General features: G+C 35.2%; 2 protein-coding genes across 7 annotated transcripts in view; one reads left to right on the top strand and one right to left on the bottom strand.

Annotated features, from left to right (window-relative positions):
- Positions 1-5,915: 5,915 nt before the first annotated feature.
- Positions 5,916-12,472, top strand: LOC138320774 (uncharacterized). 2 transcript variants are annotated; one of them, XM_069263976.1, is made up of 9 exons: positions 5,916-6,075; positions 8,696-8,974; positions 9,272-9,448; positions 9,954-10,148; positions 10,436-10,649; positions 10,928-11,169; positions 11,554-11,631; positions 11,887-11,950; positions 12,224-12,472. In XM_069263976.1, exons 1-9 carry the CDS (start codon positions 6,024-6,026, stop codon positions 12,369-12,371), a joined length of 1,449 nt encoding a protein of 482 aa, XP_069120077.1. In that variant the 5' UTR covers positions 5,916-6,023; the 3' UTR covers positions 12,372-12,472. The 2 variants fall into 2 exon arrangements, with proteins under 2 accessions (XP_069120077.1, XP_069120078.1); XM_069263977.1 differs by lacking the exon at positions 11,887-11,950.
- Positions 12,473-14,625: 2,153 nt separating this feature from the next.
- The window catches only part of LOC138320773 (F-box/LRR-repeat protein 7-like), a 53,171-nt gene continuing 48,964 nt past the window's right edge, over positions 14,626-18,832 (bottom strand). For all 5 annotated transcript variants that reach the window (XM_069263971.1, XM_069263970.1, XM_069263975.1 and 2 more), the window contains one exon: positions 14,626-17,245. In XM_069263971.1, coding sequence (XP_069120072.1) covers positions 16,515-17,245 — 731 coding nt within the window. In that variant the 3' untranslated portion in view covers positions 14,626-16,514. The remainder of the gene's footprint in view (positions 17,246-18,832) is intronic.

Raw genomic sequence — 18,832 nt, 5'->3', positions numbered from 1 at the left:
TGGGGTAGATTTTTTGTCTGGATACTAACTGTAGCTTTCTACCCTTTTCACTATATATGTTTGATTAACTACTAAAACGTCTAAAATGGTTGTGGGCTATCTGGTGGGTCCAAATTGATATAATTATCAGATTCATGTGTATTCATGCAGTGCCACAGAAAAAAGGTATGTGGGCTATCTGGTAGGTCCAAATTGATATAATTTTCATATTCATGTGTGTCCATGCAGTGCCACAGAAAAATGGTATGTGGGCTATCTGGTGGGTCCAAATTGATATAATTTTCATATTCATGTGTGTTCATGCAGTGACACAGAAAAATGGTATGTGGGCTATCTGGTAGGTCCAAATTGATATAATTTTCATATTCATGTGTGTCCATGCAGTGCCACAGAAAAAAAAAATGGTATGTGGGCTATCTGGTGGGTCCAAATTGATATAATTTTCATATTCATATGTGTTCATGCAGTGACACAGAAAAATGGTATGTGGGCTATCTGGTAGGTCCAAAATTTATATAATTTTCAAATTCATGTGTGTTCATGCAGTGCCACAGAAAAATGGTATGTGGGCTATCTGGTGGGTCAAAATTGATATGTTTTTCATATTCATGTTTGTACATGCAGTGCCACAGAAAAAAAAAATGGTATGTGGGCTATCTGGTGGGTCCAAATTGATATAATTTTCATATTCATGTGTGTTCATGCAGTGACACAGAAAAATGGTATGTGGGCTATCTGGTGGGTCAAAATTGATATGTTTTTCATATTCATGTGTATCCATGCAGTGCCAGAGAAAAAAATGGTATGTGGGCTATCTGGTGGGTCCAAATTGATATAATTTTCATATTCATGTGTGTTCATGCAGTGACACAGAAAAATGGTATGTGGGCTATCTGGTAGGTCCAAAATTTATATAATTTTCAAATTCATGTGTGTTCATGCAGTGCCACAGAAAAATGGTATGTGGGCTATCTGGTGGGTCAAAATTGATATGTTTTTCATATTCATGTGTGTCCATGCAGTGCCACAGAAAAAAAAAATGGTATGTGGGCTATCTGGTGGGTCCAAATTGATATGTTTTTCATATTCATGTGTGTCCATGCAGTGCCACAGAAAAAAAAAATGGTATGTGGGCTATCTGGTGGGTCCAAATTGATATAATTCCCATACCCATGTGTGTCCATGCAGTACCACAGACCTGGGGTGCTATGTATGCTAATCCTATTATTTCGTATCATATGTTAATGAGAATGTGACGTCTCGGAAAAGTCATTTCTATAGCGTTAAATGTTCAAAGTTTAATGATTATCTACAAAAATACTTAATATGTTTTATTCCTGTTAATGCAAATTTGCATTAGTTAATATAAATAAACGCGTCGAACCAGCTTCACGCTTATGGTTATTGATTAACATAATCTGTTGAAGGATCGCAAAAATGAAAAATTCTACACCGAATATCGTAAATCTAATATGGACAAAAACTCATTACAAAGAAAGATAACTCCCATTAAAATGTTGGAATCACAGTAGGTAAGCGGTTTCTGTCACTTTTAGTAGGGACCATATCTAGTCTACAAAATTACATCACCGATACTGCTGGGGTTACTATTCGTTGACGATGACGGGACAGAAAAAATATGGATATTTTAATAGATAAAAAAAATATGCAACTGCCGCGAGAATAAATCTTATTCATTTAATACCTTTGAAAACTAGCTCTACGTTATCCAAATTGCCTTGAAAATGTAAGATACGTTTAGAAAATGATTGTGTCTATACGTTTAGAAAAATCTGGTTCTGTAATATTATGTCAATATTGTTGACAATTTTACACTGATATTGTAAGTCATATTGTTTTAAATTCTTCATTAACTAAACAAATAAGAGATGATTTCATATGTTCAATTGTATCAATCACAAATATAGATATGGAAATATATATATATATATGTTGAAAATATTTTAATATAGAAATATCCTAGAGAATTGTGCCCTCTTCTATCTTTCTCTGATTTATAATAATTATGTTGTGTAGTTTCCCCATATTCTCTCTCTCTAATTTTGTACATATTATTTCATGCTGTTGCCATATGTATTTTCATATATTATCATTATATACTCTTCATTTTGGAGGAAATAAAGATAATAATGGAGGGCGAACAATGGTGAATATCTTAAATTAATTTCCCCCTGCATAACACTTATTCTTCTTCTTAAAATTTTACATTTTATTACAATGGCTCACAAGGTATCTTTTGTTGTTATTAATACATTTCAAGCAACAGTAATACTCATTACAACATACTTTACCACAGTAAGTGGAAGGTCAGCATGTATTGGAAACTCTGAAAAGGGATGACACAAAATAACAGAATAATTTGTTATTCCCAATTAAAATTTTACACGTGCTGACATAACATTTTATTACATAACCAAGTATTATCTGTCGGCGTGTCACGCGACAACAAATAACCCGAAGTGCACGTGCGCGTACCTTCACTGCGGACACGTGTACAGGGCTATATAAGGACGTGCGCACATACTATCGTGGTCAGTCTCGCACGTGAACAGGTAGGACGTACAGGTGACGAAGGAACAAAATGGAAGTCTCGGCGTGGCTAGCTCTCCTATCGTGTGTCTTCATGATTCAAGGTAAGGGTAGTTTTGTCTCCTGGATATGTAAGCTAGTGGAAAAACGGTAACACGGACTTAGAAATAATTGTGCTTCAAGTAATGTTGATTATAACCAGTTATTTAAACCCCATCCTAACACGTTAAACTCGTTGCCGGCTAGCGTTTTATCTTGGTAAACCAGTCGTGCTATACTGAAAAGTTACATTTTGCACAATTTTATACTAATAAGGACTTGTTTGTACACATATTGCCATTTTAACGCCTACTTCATTGTTGAGGTAAATTTTCAGAACTTACTTTACATTTCTTTGTATGCTATTCTAGCTCATTTCTATTTTCTATATATATTAAATGTGTAGTTTTAGACATTCGGTAAAACGCTGATAAATTACATTTGTCAATTTATCATAAATTTGTAAAGCGAACGAGTACAATATATCTTTACTATAATTTAAACTCTGCATAAAATACTGTTCTCTGGTAAATTGTTAAATATACAGGATATAAACATTCTATGATTTTTCAATTATTTAGCTTACAATTCAGTCTCACGAAGTGTATAATTAACCAAACAGTAATTCTAAATTGATATCGTAAAAATAAGATTTATTTTGTTTTATGTGTTTCATATTGATCATTGGCTATCTTCTATATGTGCATGATCTGTACGATTAACTATCCTAATTCTTGCTGTTTAACTTGGATATTGATTTTCTTATCCTTTTATTGTCATTTTTTTCACTTTCCTAAATACTTTTTCGAATCTAATTCCTTTCTAAAAGAACTCCTTTTCGTACACATAAATACGCTTTGTCCGTTTCGGGTTGTTTTCACTTTTATAAACTGGCATCGTTTTACTTATGTCGTATTTTATCCATTTAATACCGGCATTTAATTGTGTTTTAAACAATATGATTTCTTCTAAATAACGACAGCACTTAGTATTCAAAGTATATATCAAACAGTTTAAAAACAAAAACGCGCGCTTTGTAGTATGGATAAGTAAAGTGTGGTCCGTGGTGTTGATGACTGATGTGGCTAGAGTTGATACGACCAACAACACAAGTTATTGTCACCATTTGTTGTGCTATTTTTAGTCTCGGGAATACTTGTAAAAATGACTATAAGCATCGGTGTTGTCATTACAGCTGTAATATGAGGTCAAAGGTAGCGTGTCGCACAAACTGGGAATTTTCGATATTTTATTAAAAGCAATTGCAAAATAACTCCAATCACCTCCGTTATAAACTACCCGTGGGTTAATATATAATAATAAAATCATGAAAATGATGTGCTTAATTACTATTACTTTGAATTCATTACTGAGATACTAATATATGCATGATTTGTTTAAATTGATGTTTAATTTGTTTTATGTATCGTGTGTGTTGTAAAATGTTTCACGTCTACAATATTAAATAAAATCCAGCAGTTCCCCCCCCCCCCCCCACTTTCCTAGAATTGTATAAAGCGCGCGGTCTTTACAGCAAAATGAAGATAAGATTCATCGATTTTTTCCAGACTGTTATAAAAACATTTAATTTGGAAAATAAAGTATACTGATATTCTGAAATGGTCTTAATTGGATCATAGCATTCTGATAGGAAACCAAAAGTTTACCAGGAATAGGTGACATTCGGAGAGACTCGGAAAATTATATTCAGCATACAGACTGGTTGGAGTAGATGATTAAGCGCTAAAACAGATTTTTTAAGTGTCATGGATAATGAATTTATAAACTTTCATTAAATTATGGAAAGATGCATCGTCTGTTCCCCCACGTGATCAGCCTACAATACGTAGTGGAGTTTGGTGTGATTTCCAAGGGTGGGGAGAGATGTGGCCAAACGGAACGGGTGCAGGTGATATTTCCACAACAATCCAGGACCATGCTGAGAACCAAATACTTCGCCCACTAGTTATACCACCAAAATAATTTATCTCTTTGTTTTGTATGCCTTAATATCATACATTAAAGGCGCATAAGTAGGAATCGGACGTAAAACTTACAAAAGGTGGCGCAGTAGTCGCATGAATAATCTATTCATGGAATTAGTACTGTTCCGATACGTATTATGTGCCGATTGATGTATTTGCACCAAAAAATTAAAAATCGATCGTGGGCGGCCATGCAACACCTCCTTTGCATTAGTTAATATAAATAAACGCGTCGAACCAGCTTCACGCTTATGGTTATTGATTAACATAATCTGTTGAAGGATCGCAAAAATGAAAAATTCTACACCGAATATCGTAAATCTAATATGGACAAAAACTCATTACAAAGAAAGATAACTCCCATTAAAATATTGGAATCACAGTAGGTAAGCGGTTTCTGTCACTTTTAGTAGGGACCATATCTAGTCTACAAAATTACATCACCGATACTGCTGGGGTTACTATTCGTTGACGATGACGGGACAGAAAAAATATGGATATTTTAATAGATAAAAAAAAATATGCAACTGCCGCGAGAATAAATCTTATTCATTTAATACCTTTGAAAACTAGCTCTACGTTATCCAAATTGCCTTGAAAATGTAAGATATATTATGAAAATGATTGTGTCTATACGTTTAGAAAATTCTGTAATATTATGTCACTATTGTTGACAATTTTACACTGATATTGTTAGTCATATTGTTTTAAATTCTTCATTAACTAAACAAATAAGAGATGATTTCATATGTTCAATTGTATCAATCACAAATATAGATATGGAAATATATATATATATGTTGAAAATATTTTGATATAGAAATATTCTAGAGAATTGTGCCCTCTTCTATCTTTCTCTGATTTATAATAATTATGTTGTGTAGTTTCCCCATATTCTCTCTCTCTAATTTTGTACATATTATTTCATGCTGTTGCCATATGTATTTTCATATATTATCATTATATACTTTTCATTTTGGAGGAAATAAAGATAATAATGGAGGGCGAACAATGGTGAATATCTTAAATTAATTTCCCCCTGCATAACACTTATTCTTCTTCTTAAAATTTTACATTTTATTACAATGGCTCACAAGGTATCTTTTGTTGTTATTAATACATTTCAAGCAACAGTAATACTCATTACAACATACTTTACCACAGTAAGTGGAAGGTCAGCATGTATTGGAAACTTTGAAAAGGGATGATACAAAATAACAGAATAATTTGTTATTCCCAATTAAAATTTTACACGTGCTGACATAACATTTTATTACATAACCAAGTATTATCTGTCGGCGTGTCACGCGACAACAAATAACCCGAAGTGCACGTGCGCGTACCTTCACTGCGGACACGTGTACAGGGCTATATAAGGACGTGCGCACATACTATCGTGGTCAGTCTCGCACGTGAACAGGTAGGACGTACAGGTGACGAAGGAACAAAATGGAAGTCTCGGCGTGGCTAGCTCTCCTATCGTGTGTCTTCATGATTCAAGGTAAGGGTAGTTTTGTCTCCTGGATATGTAAGCTAGTGGAAAAACGGTAACACGGACTTGGAAATAATTGTGCCTCAAGTAATGTTGATTATAACCAGTTATTTAAACCCCATCCTAACACGTTAAACTCGTTGCCGGGTAGCATTTTATCTTGGTAAACCAGTCGTGCTATACTGAAAAGTTACATTTTGCACAATTTTATACTAATAAGGACTTGTTTGTACACATATTGCCATTTTAACGCCTAATTCATTGTTGAGGTAAATTTTCAGAACTAACTTTACATTTCTTTGTACGCTATTCTAGCTCATTTCTATTTTCTATATACATTAAATGTGTAGTTTTAGACATTCGGTAAAACGCTGATAAATTACATGTGTCAATTTATCATAAATTTGTAAAGCGAACGAGTACAATATATCTTTACTATATTTTAAACTCTGCATAAAATACTCTTCTCTGGTAAATTGTTAAATATACAGGATATAAACATTCTATGATTTTTCAATTATTTAGCTTACAATTCAGTCTCACGAAGTGTATAATTCACCAAACAGTAATTCTAAATTGATATCGTAAAAATAAGATTTATTTTGTTTTATGTGTTTCATATGTGCATGATCTGTACGATTAACTATCCTAATTCTTGCTGTTTAACTTGGATATTGATTTTCTTATCATTGTATTGTCATTTTTTTTACTTTCCTAAATACTTTTTCGAATCTAATTCCTTTCTAAAAGAACTCCTTTACGTACACATAAATACGCTTTGTCCGTTTCGGGTTGTTTTCACTTTTATAAACTGGCATCGTTTTACTTATGTCGTATTTTATCCATTTAATACCGGCATTTAATTGTGTTTTAAACAATGTGATTTCTTCTAAATAACGACAGAACTTGGTATTCAAAGTATATATCAAACAGAGTTTAAAAACAAACCGCGCGCTTTGTAGTATGGATAAGTAAAGTGTGGTCCGTGGTGTTGATGACTGATGTGGCTAGAGTTGATACGACCAACAACACAAGTTATTGTCACCATTTGTTGTGCTATTTTTAGTCTCGGGAATACTTGTAAAAATGACTATAAGCATCGGTGTTGTCATTACAGCTGTAATATGAGGTCAAAGGTAGCGTGTCGCACAAACTGGGAACTTTCGATATTTTATTAAAAGCAATTGCAAAATAACTCCAATCACCTCCGTTATAAACTACCCGTGGGTTAATATATAACAATCATGAAAATGATGTGCTTAATTACTATTACTTTGAATTCATTACTGAGATACTAATATATGCATGATTTGTTTAAATTAATGTTTAATTTGTTTTATGTATCGTGTGTGTTGTAAAATGTTTCACGTCTATAATATTAAATAAAATCTAGGAGTCCCCCCCCCCCTTTCCTAGAATTGCATAAAGCGCGCGGTCTTTACAGCAAAATTTAGATAAGATTCATCGATTTTTTCCAGACTGTTATAAAAACATTTAATTTGAAAATAAAGTATACTGATATTCTGAAATGGTCTTAATTGGATCATAGCATTCTGATAGGAAACCAAAAGTTTGTCAGGAATGGGTGACATTCGGAGAGACTCGGAAATTATATTCAGCATACAGACTGGTTGGAGTAGATGATTAAGCGCTAAAACAGATTTTTAAGTGTCATGGATAATGAATTTATAAACTTTCATTAAATTATGGAAAGATGCATCGTCTGTTCCCCCACGTGATCAGCCTACAATACGTAGTGGAGTTTAGTGTGATTTCCAAGGGTGGGGAGAGATGTGGCCGAACGGAACGGGTGCAGGTGATATTTCCACAACAATCCAGGACCATGCTGAGAACCAAATACTTCGCTCACTAGAACTATATAGAAGGCAATAGTAACGGGGAATTAACTTTATGCAATATAGATTACTTACATCATCTTTACAACGATTGACTCGGCATTAGTTTCAACTTTAACATATTCTATTGTTTATTCTGTATCCCTATGTATGTCTAAGGTAAGTTCTGTGAGCTTGTACTAATATAACTAGCATCGTTTCCTCCAGCGGCAGTTAGATAGAGTGTGCGTCTACCAATCACAAGAGCAGATAACTCGCGAGAAACTATTTCTTATTCCAATACGACAGTTATGCCTCTTTGTTTGTAAATCATTTAACTCTCACCAAAAACTAGAATGGACTGGGAATTTATATTCGTTTAAACATTTGAATTTTACGGCTCTAGAAAACGTTTGGCAGAAGACAAATCGGTGAAGATCGAGACAATTTGTATGTTCATTGATAGTTTTCTTTCTAAACTATTGAATTTTCAAACTTAATTTGCAATACTACTTCCGTAATCTTTTCGAAATTTAAAGTTGCATTTTAAAGTTCAAAGTCACAATTGTGTTACGGTCTATATGCATGTATTTGTCAAATTCAGGAAATTAAACTGTAAAAAGTAGTGTTTACAGGTGAAAGATGAATACTAACTGCAGAAGCTATACAAGTCGGAATATATAGATGAACTGATAGCGTACTGAACATGTACTGATTCAATGTACAAAATTCAGAATTGCCTATATATTCAAGGGACTTAACTAACCCTCCATCTCCAATGATTTACTTCACAGGGAGTTCGGGGTTCGAACACCGGAGAATCACGAAGCTTGCGAAGATGGTAGGGAAGAGATTAGCAATGAGACGTGACACACAGGGTCTGTGGACCTCTACTTCACCGACCAACTACCCGACAAACTTCCCGACTAGCTACCCTACCCACTACCCTACCGTGAACACCCCGTCCCCAAACACTCCCATAGACTTCTATCAGCAGTGGGCGGAATGTCCAGTGATGGAAGAGATCCTCCAACAATATTTCCAGGGATTTCCGGACTTCATCCACCCTATTGGTATGTTGTATTATATACATCACACGTTATATATATCGTACATACTTAAATGGTTGGTCAAACAGTTTTGAAAACGAGGGTAACATTACTTCAATTGGAAAACATTTTTTCAATTACTTAATTTTAAAATTCAAAGTACACCAATTGCACAACTCTGAACTTCTGTAATTCAATGATGCGCTATACTGCATTTTGTTTTACACTTTACGAACTAAAAGATGGTTTTATAACTTTCCCAATAAGCCTACGACTACATTTTATGCATTTATGCACCACTTTGTATAATGTTTCTTTTAGACACCATGCACGTGTCTCCCCAAGAGGTCCATCAAGTACTAAGTCAGTCCATGTACGCATTCCAGCAGCTACATAATGTCCGTGTAGCCATGGATCTAATGACTGAGAATATGGCGCGCCTTCTTCTCGACAAACGGGTCAACTGTACCGCTACCATGTACCAGCGAGTGTTTGTCCGTAAGTACAACCCACCATGTACCACAGAGTGTTTGTCCGTAAGAAATTATGAAAAGTTTTATAATAATTGCCTTTCTTTACCTTTCTTTACAGTTTCTTTGACAACAGTAGAAAATAGAAATTAGTGATTTTTCAACAATCATCAAAAGTTATCGGACATAACTGGTCGGAAAACATGAAATGTTTTTAGTGCTAAACAACATTAAAAACTAAGACGCAATAACAATAGTCTTAACAGTTTATCGTTAACAGGTTTTTTTTAGATAAGCATTATCGCATAATACTGTACCCATACTTTCCAACTTTAGCACAAATATGAAACTTAAAATCATTAGCGCAAATATAAATTGGCGCAGCTCGTTGGTTCAATACCGGAATACCCTTATACATAATCTAGCGCCATACATGTACACGAATTAGCGCTTCAAATGCAGCTAGAAAAACGGCTCAAATTAAATTACCATTGAAATAAGTACGTTTATAAAACGACTTTTCCTGTATTCAGATTACATGAGGAGCCGATTGGACACGATGATGGCGGCACATGATGGATCCCTAAAGAGCCAAATCGAACAAGTCCTTCACCAGTCCTTCCCCGGGGATCCAATTGCCCTCAACATGGCAACAGAATTCGTGTGGGGAGTTCATCACTTAATCCACGAGTCTTTCATCTATATCCTATTGAATGAGGAGTTTGAAAGTAAGCAAAACTATAGCTTGACCATTAGGAATCCTTTAGCATTTTCGGTAAATGCGTAGATTGCATCATTTATGAGGGCCGGTATTTCTGTTTGTAAAAGATTAATGTAGAATTTTAGTTTGTAATGTATTTAACAGTCAGACACCTTTTTGATTTTCATACCCGGTATAGCCATTACTAATTTAATGCCAATGTCGGTGTGCTTAAATTTGCTATTTCGTAACGTGCAAAATCTACATTCATTCGTAACGTGCAAAATCTACATTCATTACTATCAAATGTTTCAGGTATGGGATGGTTCCTACAGAACTACAGGTGGAAGATGGCCTTCTACATGGAACAATACTGGCACGGTAGCTCTACCCTGGATGACGTCATCAACAGGATGCAGAATGATTTCTTCGCCAATGAAACTGTCCACTACCCTGAAGTTTTCCAGTGTACTTCTCCACACCAGTTCATTCAAATACACAGACAGGCTGCCAACTGGTCCTCTACCTAGTAAGTACATTAAAAGAAATTAAGTTTCACGTGTTTGTGGCGAGATAGAAATATTATTTTATGGGATATTCGATGTAACGTGGCTACTTTCACTTTTTTTTTTTTTTTGTGGCAGCCTTGATTTCAATCTTTCCTTCAACATAGTAACATTTATGAAAAAAAATGGTAAACGTGTGCATAGCTTTATTTTGCCGCGCTTAAATCATTAACTTCACAATTTTAAAGAATAGAACACTACTGCAGGTCATTTTATAAAATACCGACTTTTTGTTGTCCAGTTACTGGCAGGCTCACAAGTCCGGTTTGGCTTTAGCGTTCCTTACTCACTATATGCAAGAAGCCTTCTCCAGGAACCCCAACACTGCTGCTCAAGACCCGGTTTTCATCAATGGAGTGATTCAGAGTATCAGCAATGTCATCTTCCAGTACGTCAATACTACAATGGAGGATCTGTCAAGATACGAGGGATATCTGGCCTCATCAACACTGTACCCTCCAACCTTCATGACTAACAGTTTGAGTAAGTAATCAATCGCTTCACTGGAAGTGTCGAGACCATAGATTAGATAACGGTAATATTTCATACTAGATTTTCTAACTACTGTAGATCTATTTCGCATTTTTCTCTATACTTTTCCGTGATTGTAAACGTTCGCCTATTGTCCAAACCTAAGTTATACGCTGTACATGCGAAGTTCTCAGAAATTGCCTTTACCTGGATATGACGAAATTTGATCTCTGAATAAAGAGTATAACTTGGTCTTTGGTAACTACATTCACGGTGCCATGTAAAATTTTATATAGGTCTGTGTTCGTATTAGTCTTTATATTGTAAGAAATAGGTAGCAAAGCACAACTTGCTGGTAAAGACCCCATACCTAAACTGATCTACTTTTGTTTTCAGCTCCAATGCAGTGGAATTTTACTATGATGTTGTTCAACAGGATGTTCCCTAATTCACCTACAGTGAACCCACCAACTGGTAAGTTTTTGTCCAACGTTTTCGCCAACCTTTTCTCGGCCACCATTTTGACTCTTTAAATCGTAGGGTGGTGGTTTTTCTCCGGGGTCCCGGCTTGTTTTGTCACTACATTTGTAATATTCACAGCTGTTGGAAAATAATCGTAAGAACAACGGACAAACAATCTGCAGTTGATGTTTCTCTTTGTTGTAACATTATATTTAGAATTTTGATTATCTTGGTCACTCAGATTCACATGGTCTTGTTTTTACTTAGGTCCTGGATTTACACGACAGGAAGTCATGATGCATCTTCAGAATGACGTCACAAAACTGAAAGAGTACGTAAATTTCGCGCCTAATTTCGCATAGCATACATCGTGGTCAAGACTTCAATAGCGATAGCAATTTACCAAATTGATAGTGGGATGGACCATTTGATTCTGTTTGTACTATAAATCAGATTTAAACAAGAAAGGACATACAATTGTACTGGAGGACGTTTTAAACCTATTTATTTACTGTATAAATCCAGTTGTCCATATTAATCTGAAAATGAATGAATAAATCTTAACAATAATCTTGTAGATGAAATTTTAAATTATTTATTGCAGAGTTTTGGCCCAACTCCCGACGGCTTGTACATCTACCGATGGCTTCTCTACCATAACTCCCATCCTCGCCAATCTGGTACAAGAGAAAGAAAATTTGATCAACGCTCCGCATCCGCCCTATGACTCGTACGGCGGATATAGGAAATAGAACGCAATCGATTCGGATTTGTTATTGTTTGATGATATTGTTGAGTTTTGTTGACTGACCATGTGATGTTACCTTTATGTATTAAAATTAAACTAAAATCACCACTTTGTTTTAGTTCGTTTCATTCCTTCAGTGTCGATTGAATTTTCTGGATATCGCTCTGGATGTTTGCCTAGCACTGATATAGTACACGACAACTGATACAGCATTCAACTGCAGCGTATTAATTCCCAAGAAAAGTAGCTCGACCCGACACTTGTACCAATATCAAATCCGGCAGATCATGTATGTCAATTACTAGCCTTCAGTGCTTCGATGGACTTGACTTCTCATTTAAAGTGAATATTGGGGCAAAGAAAATCTGTCCAAGTGCTTTCATTGGCCTTCCAAAAGTCCTTAAATATCAAAACAACGGTCAATTCCTGCTTGCTTTGTCCAGTTCGACCATTGAAATTATGGTAAAACCCATTGTAAATTTAGCACAGTGCTGAAAATAATTAAGCATTGATGCCACTATTTAATTTTCATAACCCTATAAAAATAAAAAAAATAGTGACATCAATACATTATAGTGCTTTTTCAAGGGATTCTTTTTTTTTAATCAATACGCAACGTCAATGTCTCTATGGTGACGTCACGTTGGGGTTTCGCGCTATTCTGATTTTTTTGTCATAGTGGTATGCAAAAAAATATTGGCCAATCAGAAAGCCAGATTTTGTATGAAAACAAAAGAAATTAATTATATTCGCCTAACTCTTTGAAAGCAAGGTTTCATATCGACACGGACATAGCCAGCCGGGAGGACGTTTTACGATACATACAATATAAATAAATTCGCTTGCACAGCAATTTTGAGAGGAAATTTTATTTCCCAAGAAATTATACTAGATATATTAAAACCATTTTACCAAATTTTACTTCCTGTGTGGTACCATTCACTATAAACTCGTCTAATAAAATATTTTGACTGAACTTTGGATATGCAAGAGTATTTTCAAGATTATTATAAAAGACGTGTTAAATTTAATTATACCTAATGACGCATGTTAATTAGCTAAAGCTAGTCTGTTGATGAGAACGTGAAATATAAGTTAATCCCTTTATCAAAGTCTTTATAAATTGTGTACAAATGTGTTTCTCTGGTTGCGATCATTCACGATCATTGTTCTACCAAGCTATATGGATGGAACGATGAAAATGCTCTGTTCAACTTCACAAAATCTCGTTCTTATTGATTATTATATAAAACAAGGCAGATCAAAGTACTTAGAATGTCAATACCTACTATTTTCGACCTTCGTGTGAAGTGGTGATGACCTTCAGCATATAGTTAAGTTTTTCCTCTTCCATGCTAGTAGGTATGTAATCCCACAAATAAAGCATTTTTGAGGAACTGAGAATAAAGATGTGTGCAACATGTGTTTCGTCCGTCCATCTGTAAACAATTCCCGTTACAGCTATTTCGCATACTGAAGTGATCTCAATATGTTCCCCTAGCAACATATTGCATTTGGGACCGATTGGCAAACGGCCAGCAATCTTGGATTTTGACACTTGAAATGGGTTGCCGCGATTTCTTGAACAATTCTATAGCGACTTATCTGAAGTATGTGCATAATGAGTGTATTTTGAGACCTATTTGACGAAAGTACTAGGGATCTGTCTACAAATTTTAAATGTAGTCTCTCCTTGGTTCCTAGTTATGTATATTGGACCTACAAGTATCGGAAGCTCTCGATTAAGTATTGAAGTCTCAAACTGTATGTAGTAGGTATCTCCGTTTGACATAAGTTGTACATACTGGACAACCTAATACAATATGGCGGACAGTGGCCATATTGAATTTACATTTGAATAGTTTCTGTACTAAACTTTATGTGAAGTTTTCCCTGTTTGTACATCCAAAGGAAGAAAAGCAGGAAGAAACGTGTTTTCCGTTGACCGACAGAGATCGTTCTGGGATCTTTTGTCTTCGTTCTATTTTTACATCTTGCTGGCTGATAGGTTTCAAAATCAAAAGTATGCAAAGCAAAGAAAAAACAAAGGATTTAGAAATGCAGTTGCACACTATGTAACCATTCTGGATATCATTTGAATCAATGTGACGGCACTTGGAATAGCTTTTCATAGGTACTCGTGTACCCAGGCCAGTGTTGTGAACGGTTGTGTGAGCAAATCGCGTTATAAAAGAGCAAACAATCGTGTATAATGAAACTCCTTGTAACATGACCTTCATGGACAACATAACAACAAATACAATCACTAATAAGACATTTTATTGTCTTTTAAATAACAAATATCACAAATCGGGATAGAATTTATAGCACTCATAGGGTCAAGGTTCATAACAGCAAGGTCAAGATCGGTATATAGGCCAAGTAATGACTTTCACCGGATTATACATAGTACATGTCTGGATATATTCTTTTCTGAATTTTTACTCGAAGAATTCACATTGGAAAAACTAAAAATTGAGAATAGTTCTAGATTTAATTCGATGGAAATCGAATCAAAATCACAAGACTTTGTGAGTTACAATTTATAAATTAATGTACATGTATTCTTTAATGCCTTAAAAATCGCGTTGTAGTCATTATTTGCCAAAATAACTATTAGGGCCTTTATCATAGAAATATTGCAATGAAAAATAGTCGGTACATTCCCTGCTTTGTCGAATGTAGAAAATGTAATCAAAAGTACATATTCCGCAAGTGACGTATATAAAGATTTCAGGTAATCGCGACCTTTCGTTACAGAAGTTTCGGCAAGAAAATTGCAAGATTACATTCGTCATGATCAATTCGCGATAATTTTCACATAACAATATTTTACTTTTTTAAGCGTATGACAGTATTATATTTACACATGTACGGTTTATGAGCTCTTTATGGAACCATTCCTTCACCTGTTCTTCGCGACTCGATTTTTTGTTTATATTTTTCCTAGAGTAATATCGAACTATTCATAATTTTGTCACTTCTTATAAAAACCTGAATATGTGAACATCCGTATGATGTTTTAAGTAGCTATCAAACAATACGTCAACCTATAATGATTTCACTTTTAGGCAGATTTAGTAATATGTTGGGTACATATAGCCAGACCTTGCCTTCTGTGCTTCATCCGGTACACATGTACATCCATGTATCATTTTAGTATCCTTAACACGTACACTTAGTGTCTGTCCAACATTCTGTTTACATAATCGGTCAGAAAATAAATCCGTCCAGATTCCTTTTTATAGTAACGATAATAAATACATTGTACAATAGTTATGGATTTAGCAAGACAAAATATAAAACCTACAAGATAAACATCTGCATAGTTACTCTTGATTTTATATAAAAATACTGACATAACAGGTTACAACTCTAGTTTGGCACAAAGAATAACATTAAAATGGGATATACGTCACCATGTAGCCATGGACACCGGGGTTTAACTAACTACTTCTGGGAAACAATTCGTTTATATTTAATTAAGAATATCATTTACATTGACGAACTGTCATATCACATAGAGTTCTATCACGAGAAATTTGATCGTAAAAAAACCGTATAACACGTATAACATATAACGTAAAAATTAATTTTCTCTTTGTTTCTGGCTTTCTAATTGGCCTTTTCATTTTTTTCATCCCACGATGAAAAAAAATCGAGAATGGTTCGGAAACCCGAAGTTATCGTGACGTCACAATAGAAACATTGACGTTGCGTATTGATTTTGAAAAAATAATCCATTGGAAAAAATCAATGGAATCGTACGTGTAAAGGTATTTCATTTTATAAAGTAGCCTGGAAAATTAATTATTAGCATTGAAGTCACTATTTTTTAATTTCATCGGGTTATGAAATAAATTTTGTTCGCAAATTTTTGTGACAATCCGCTACGTGGATTCACACAGTTTGAAAACTAAATTTCTTTCATACTCCGATGATATTAAAAAATAGTGACTTCAATGCTTAATTAAAATCACAACACGACAGTGATTTTGATTACTGGCGAAATAATGTCTTACAATGGGGATTTTTCAGAAGTAGGACGGACTACTTTGGAAGTTTCAGAATAAGTTCATTTGGCTAACGTTTATGCTTGTTTAGAACCCCGATGTACTGTATGAACTACCGTATATCATAAACTCTCTCAGTAAAAGCCCGGATTTGTATGTTCAATAAAACATCTTTTACAGTAACGCTTGACCGCCCTGTATGCGTCCACAGTCACGTGACAATCTTGTATGTTGAGCTGCAGCAGGTTCCGACATTGTTTAGCGATCGCCTTCACACCACTGTCCGTGATAGCGTCACACGACTTCAAACTCAACTTCTTCAACTGACCACAGTTTTGAGCAAGCACTTGCAAACCTTCGTCCGTGACGTCACATTTTCCAATATCAAGGGACTTAATCCTAAAACAATTTCTGGCAAGAACGTCCATGGCGTCGTCCGATACCGCTTCACAACCGCGCATATTAAGATATCGTAACTTCCGGCAGTGTTTTGTTAAATGGATAATACCAACATCTGACACTTTGTCACATTTTGCGACACTCAAATATCGCAAGTCGTCAAGCTTGGCTAGTTCACATAATCCGAAATCTGTCACCTTTTTACAGTCACTAATGCTGAGTTCCCTAATTCCCGTACAATAATGCGAAATAAACTGGAGTCCACTGTCTCCAATTCGCACACACCGCCGGAGGTACAGGAACTGAAGGTGAGAACAATGGAGAGCAACCGTTCGGAGTCCCTCGTCGTCTAGAGCGTAGCAATCGGTCATGTCGAGATACCGAAGGTGTATTTGGCGAAGATGATGCGCAGACGCCTGTCTGAGCATCTGGTCGGTGAGACTAATACTGGTGACACAGGGACATCCTGTAAAATATAAAAATATCACATCATTCATAAGTAACATTCTGGCTATCTCACATTCTGGCTATCTCACAATCTGGCTATCTCACAGAAAACACATAAATGGTAAATCAATCATAGTCGGGCTACAAATTCCGTACTTATGGTGATACGTAAGTAGTACAAAGGACATTTTCATGCTACAGGGTATTTCAACAGAAGATTGTCAAATTGAACCCTTTGAATTGCCGTTGACTTTCAATATTTCAGTTCTAGAGCATTCATCTAGCTATAAAAAAACTTTAATTTGACTTCCCTGTAAATCTATATCGGGAGTCCTTTACGTTTTCATGTTTAACATGTACAGCTTCAATTGACATCATCGTCCAATTTATTCATGGATTGAGACTCAAGCGTGAAATGATGACGCTATTTTCAACCTGGACCTGCTGTGTTGGTTTGGGAAGGTTACCTTAACCATACCGTGAGTATTAAACATCAGTGATAGCTAACACCAAACATCTCTTTACCACTCGGCTATAAAAACGTGCCACCTCTACACGATAAATGTGCATTTGAATGAAAAGGTTTTTAGAAAATATATGCATTTGAATTCAATTCTTTGCATATAATCACACGTGTTCTAGCATAAATGAATTCTAGATAGTCTTTGATGAAATACAACATGAACACGTGGATGTTCATTTGTGACTCACAACGTTAGATTGATATGAACCGATGAAGAGTGAAGGCACGTCTACACAGCTATTCTGTCTAAATACACATCTTGTCTTCTTGTATCTGATGAGTGTTCTAACAAGGTAGCGTACTTAATATACAGTCATTCTTAAAGTAACAAGTTACATATAGCTGAACAAAAACAACATATCCTAAATGTTACTCAGCAATTTGTCGTCGTCTTTCGTGGTGTCGAGTTTGGTTTGAGTATATTCTATCATCAATAGGAAGGACGATATTTTATACGACAGGGTCGTCGATTCTTTCACGTAGTTTGTGTGAGAGCGTCATTTAAATTTGCATTTCAATATGGACAGACTGACATGTAACGTGTTGATTTCAGTATCCGATTGATTTAATGGGCATAACATGCATTAAACAGGTCAGTCATAGAAATTCTTTGATATATATTTCACAAAAAAGACGACATGAATTACAAATGAAAAGAAAATTAGCAAGTCATGATCGCACATGACATCTCAATTACTGGGTATAGCCTAATAGAGTTATCTCCCGTTGAATTTTACACGCGCTTGTTAATCATATATCGATTATTTCGTTAGCTTTAATTAAGAACCTGATTTAGCACAAAATGATGCATTCGCTTGATGATTTCCTTACTATATACTTTTCTCGAAAATTCTAAAATTTCCATTTGAAGCACATGTGTAGCACTGAGCAATCGGAATCCATAAGAAACCGTAGGGTATATTTTCATATCTCATGCTGGCTGATTGAAATTATACGAATACCCTACATTTATTCCAGTCATTTATATAGGGAACGTTCGGCCTTGAGAACTGTTCATTGATTGAGAGATAAGTCATATCCACATTATTTGTCGATCAACGTTACAGGGTAACACAGTCTTCC

Source organism: Argopecten irradians, chromosome 4 (assembly GCF_041381155.1).
Source record: "Argopecten irradians isolate NY chromosome 4, Ai_NY, whole genome shotgun sequence".
Classification (NCBI taxonomy): Eukaryota; Metazoa; Mollusca; class Bivalvia; order Pectinida; family Pectinidae; genus Argopecten; species Argopecten irradians.
Note: the sequence above shows the minus strand (reverse complement) of the source record. Positions and strands in the feature narration are given on the sequence as shown.

Coding starts and splice junctions, on each gene's coding strand:
- LOC138320774 (XM_069263976.1), top strand. CDS start 6,024: ATGGAAGTCTCGGCGTGGCTAGCTCTCCTATCGTGTGTCTTCATGATT. Junction 9,449..9,953: donor GTACCAGCGAGTGTTTGTCC/GTAAGTACAACC, acceptor TCCTGTATTCAG/ATTACATGAGGAGCCGATTG. Junction 11,951..12,223: donor GACGTCACAAAACTGAAAGA/GTACGTAAATTT, acceptor TATTTATTGCAG/AGTTTTGGCCCAACTCCCGA.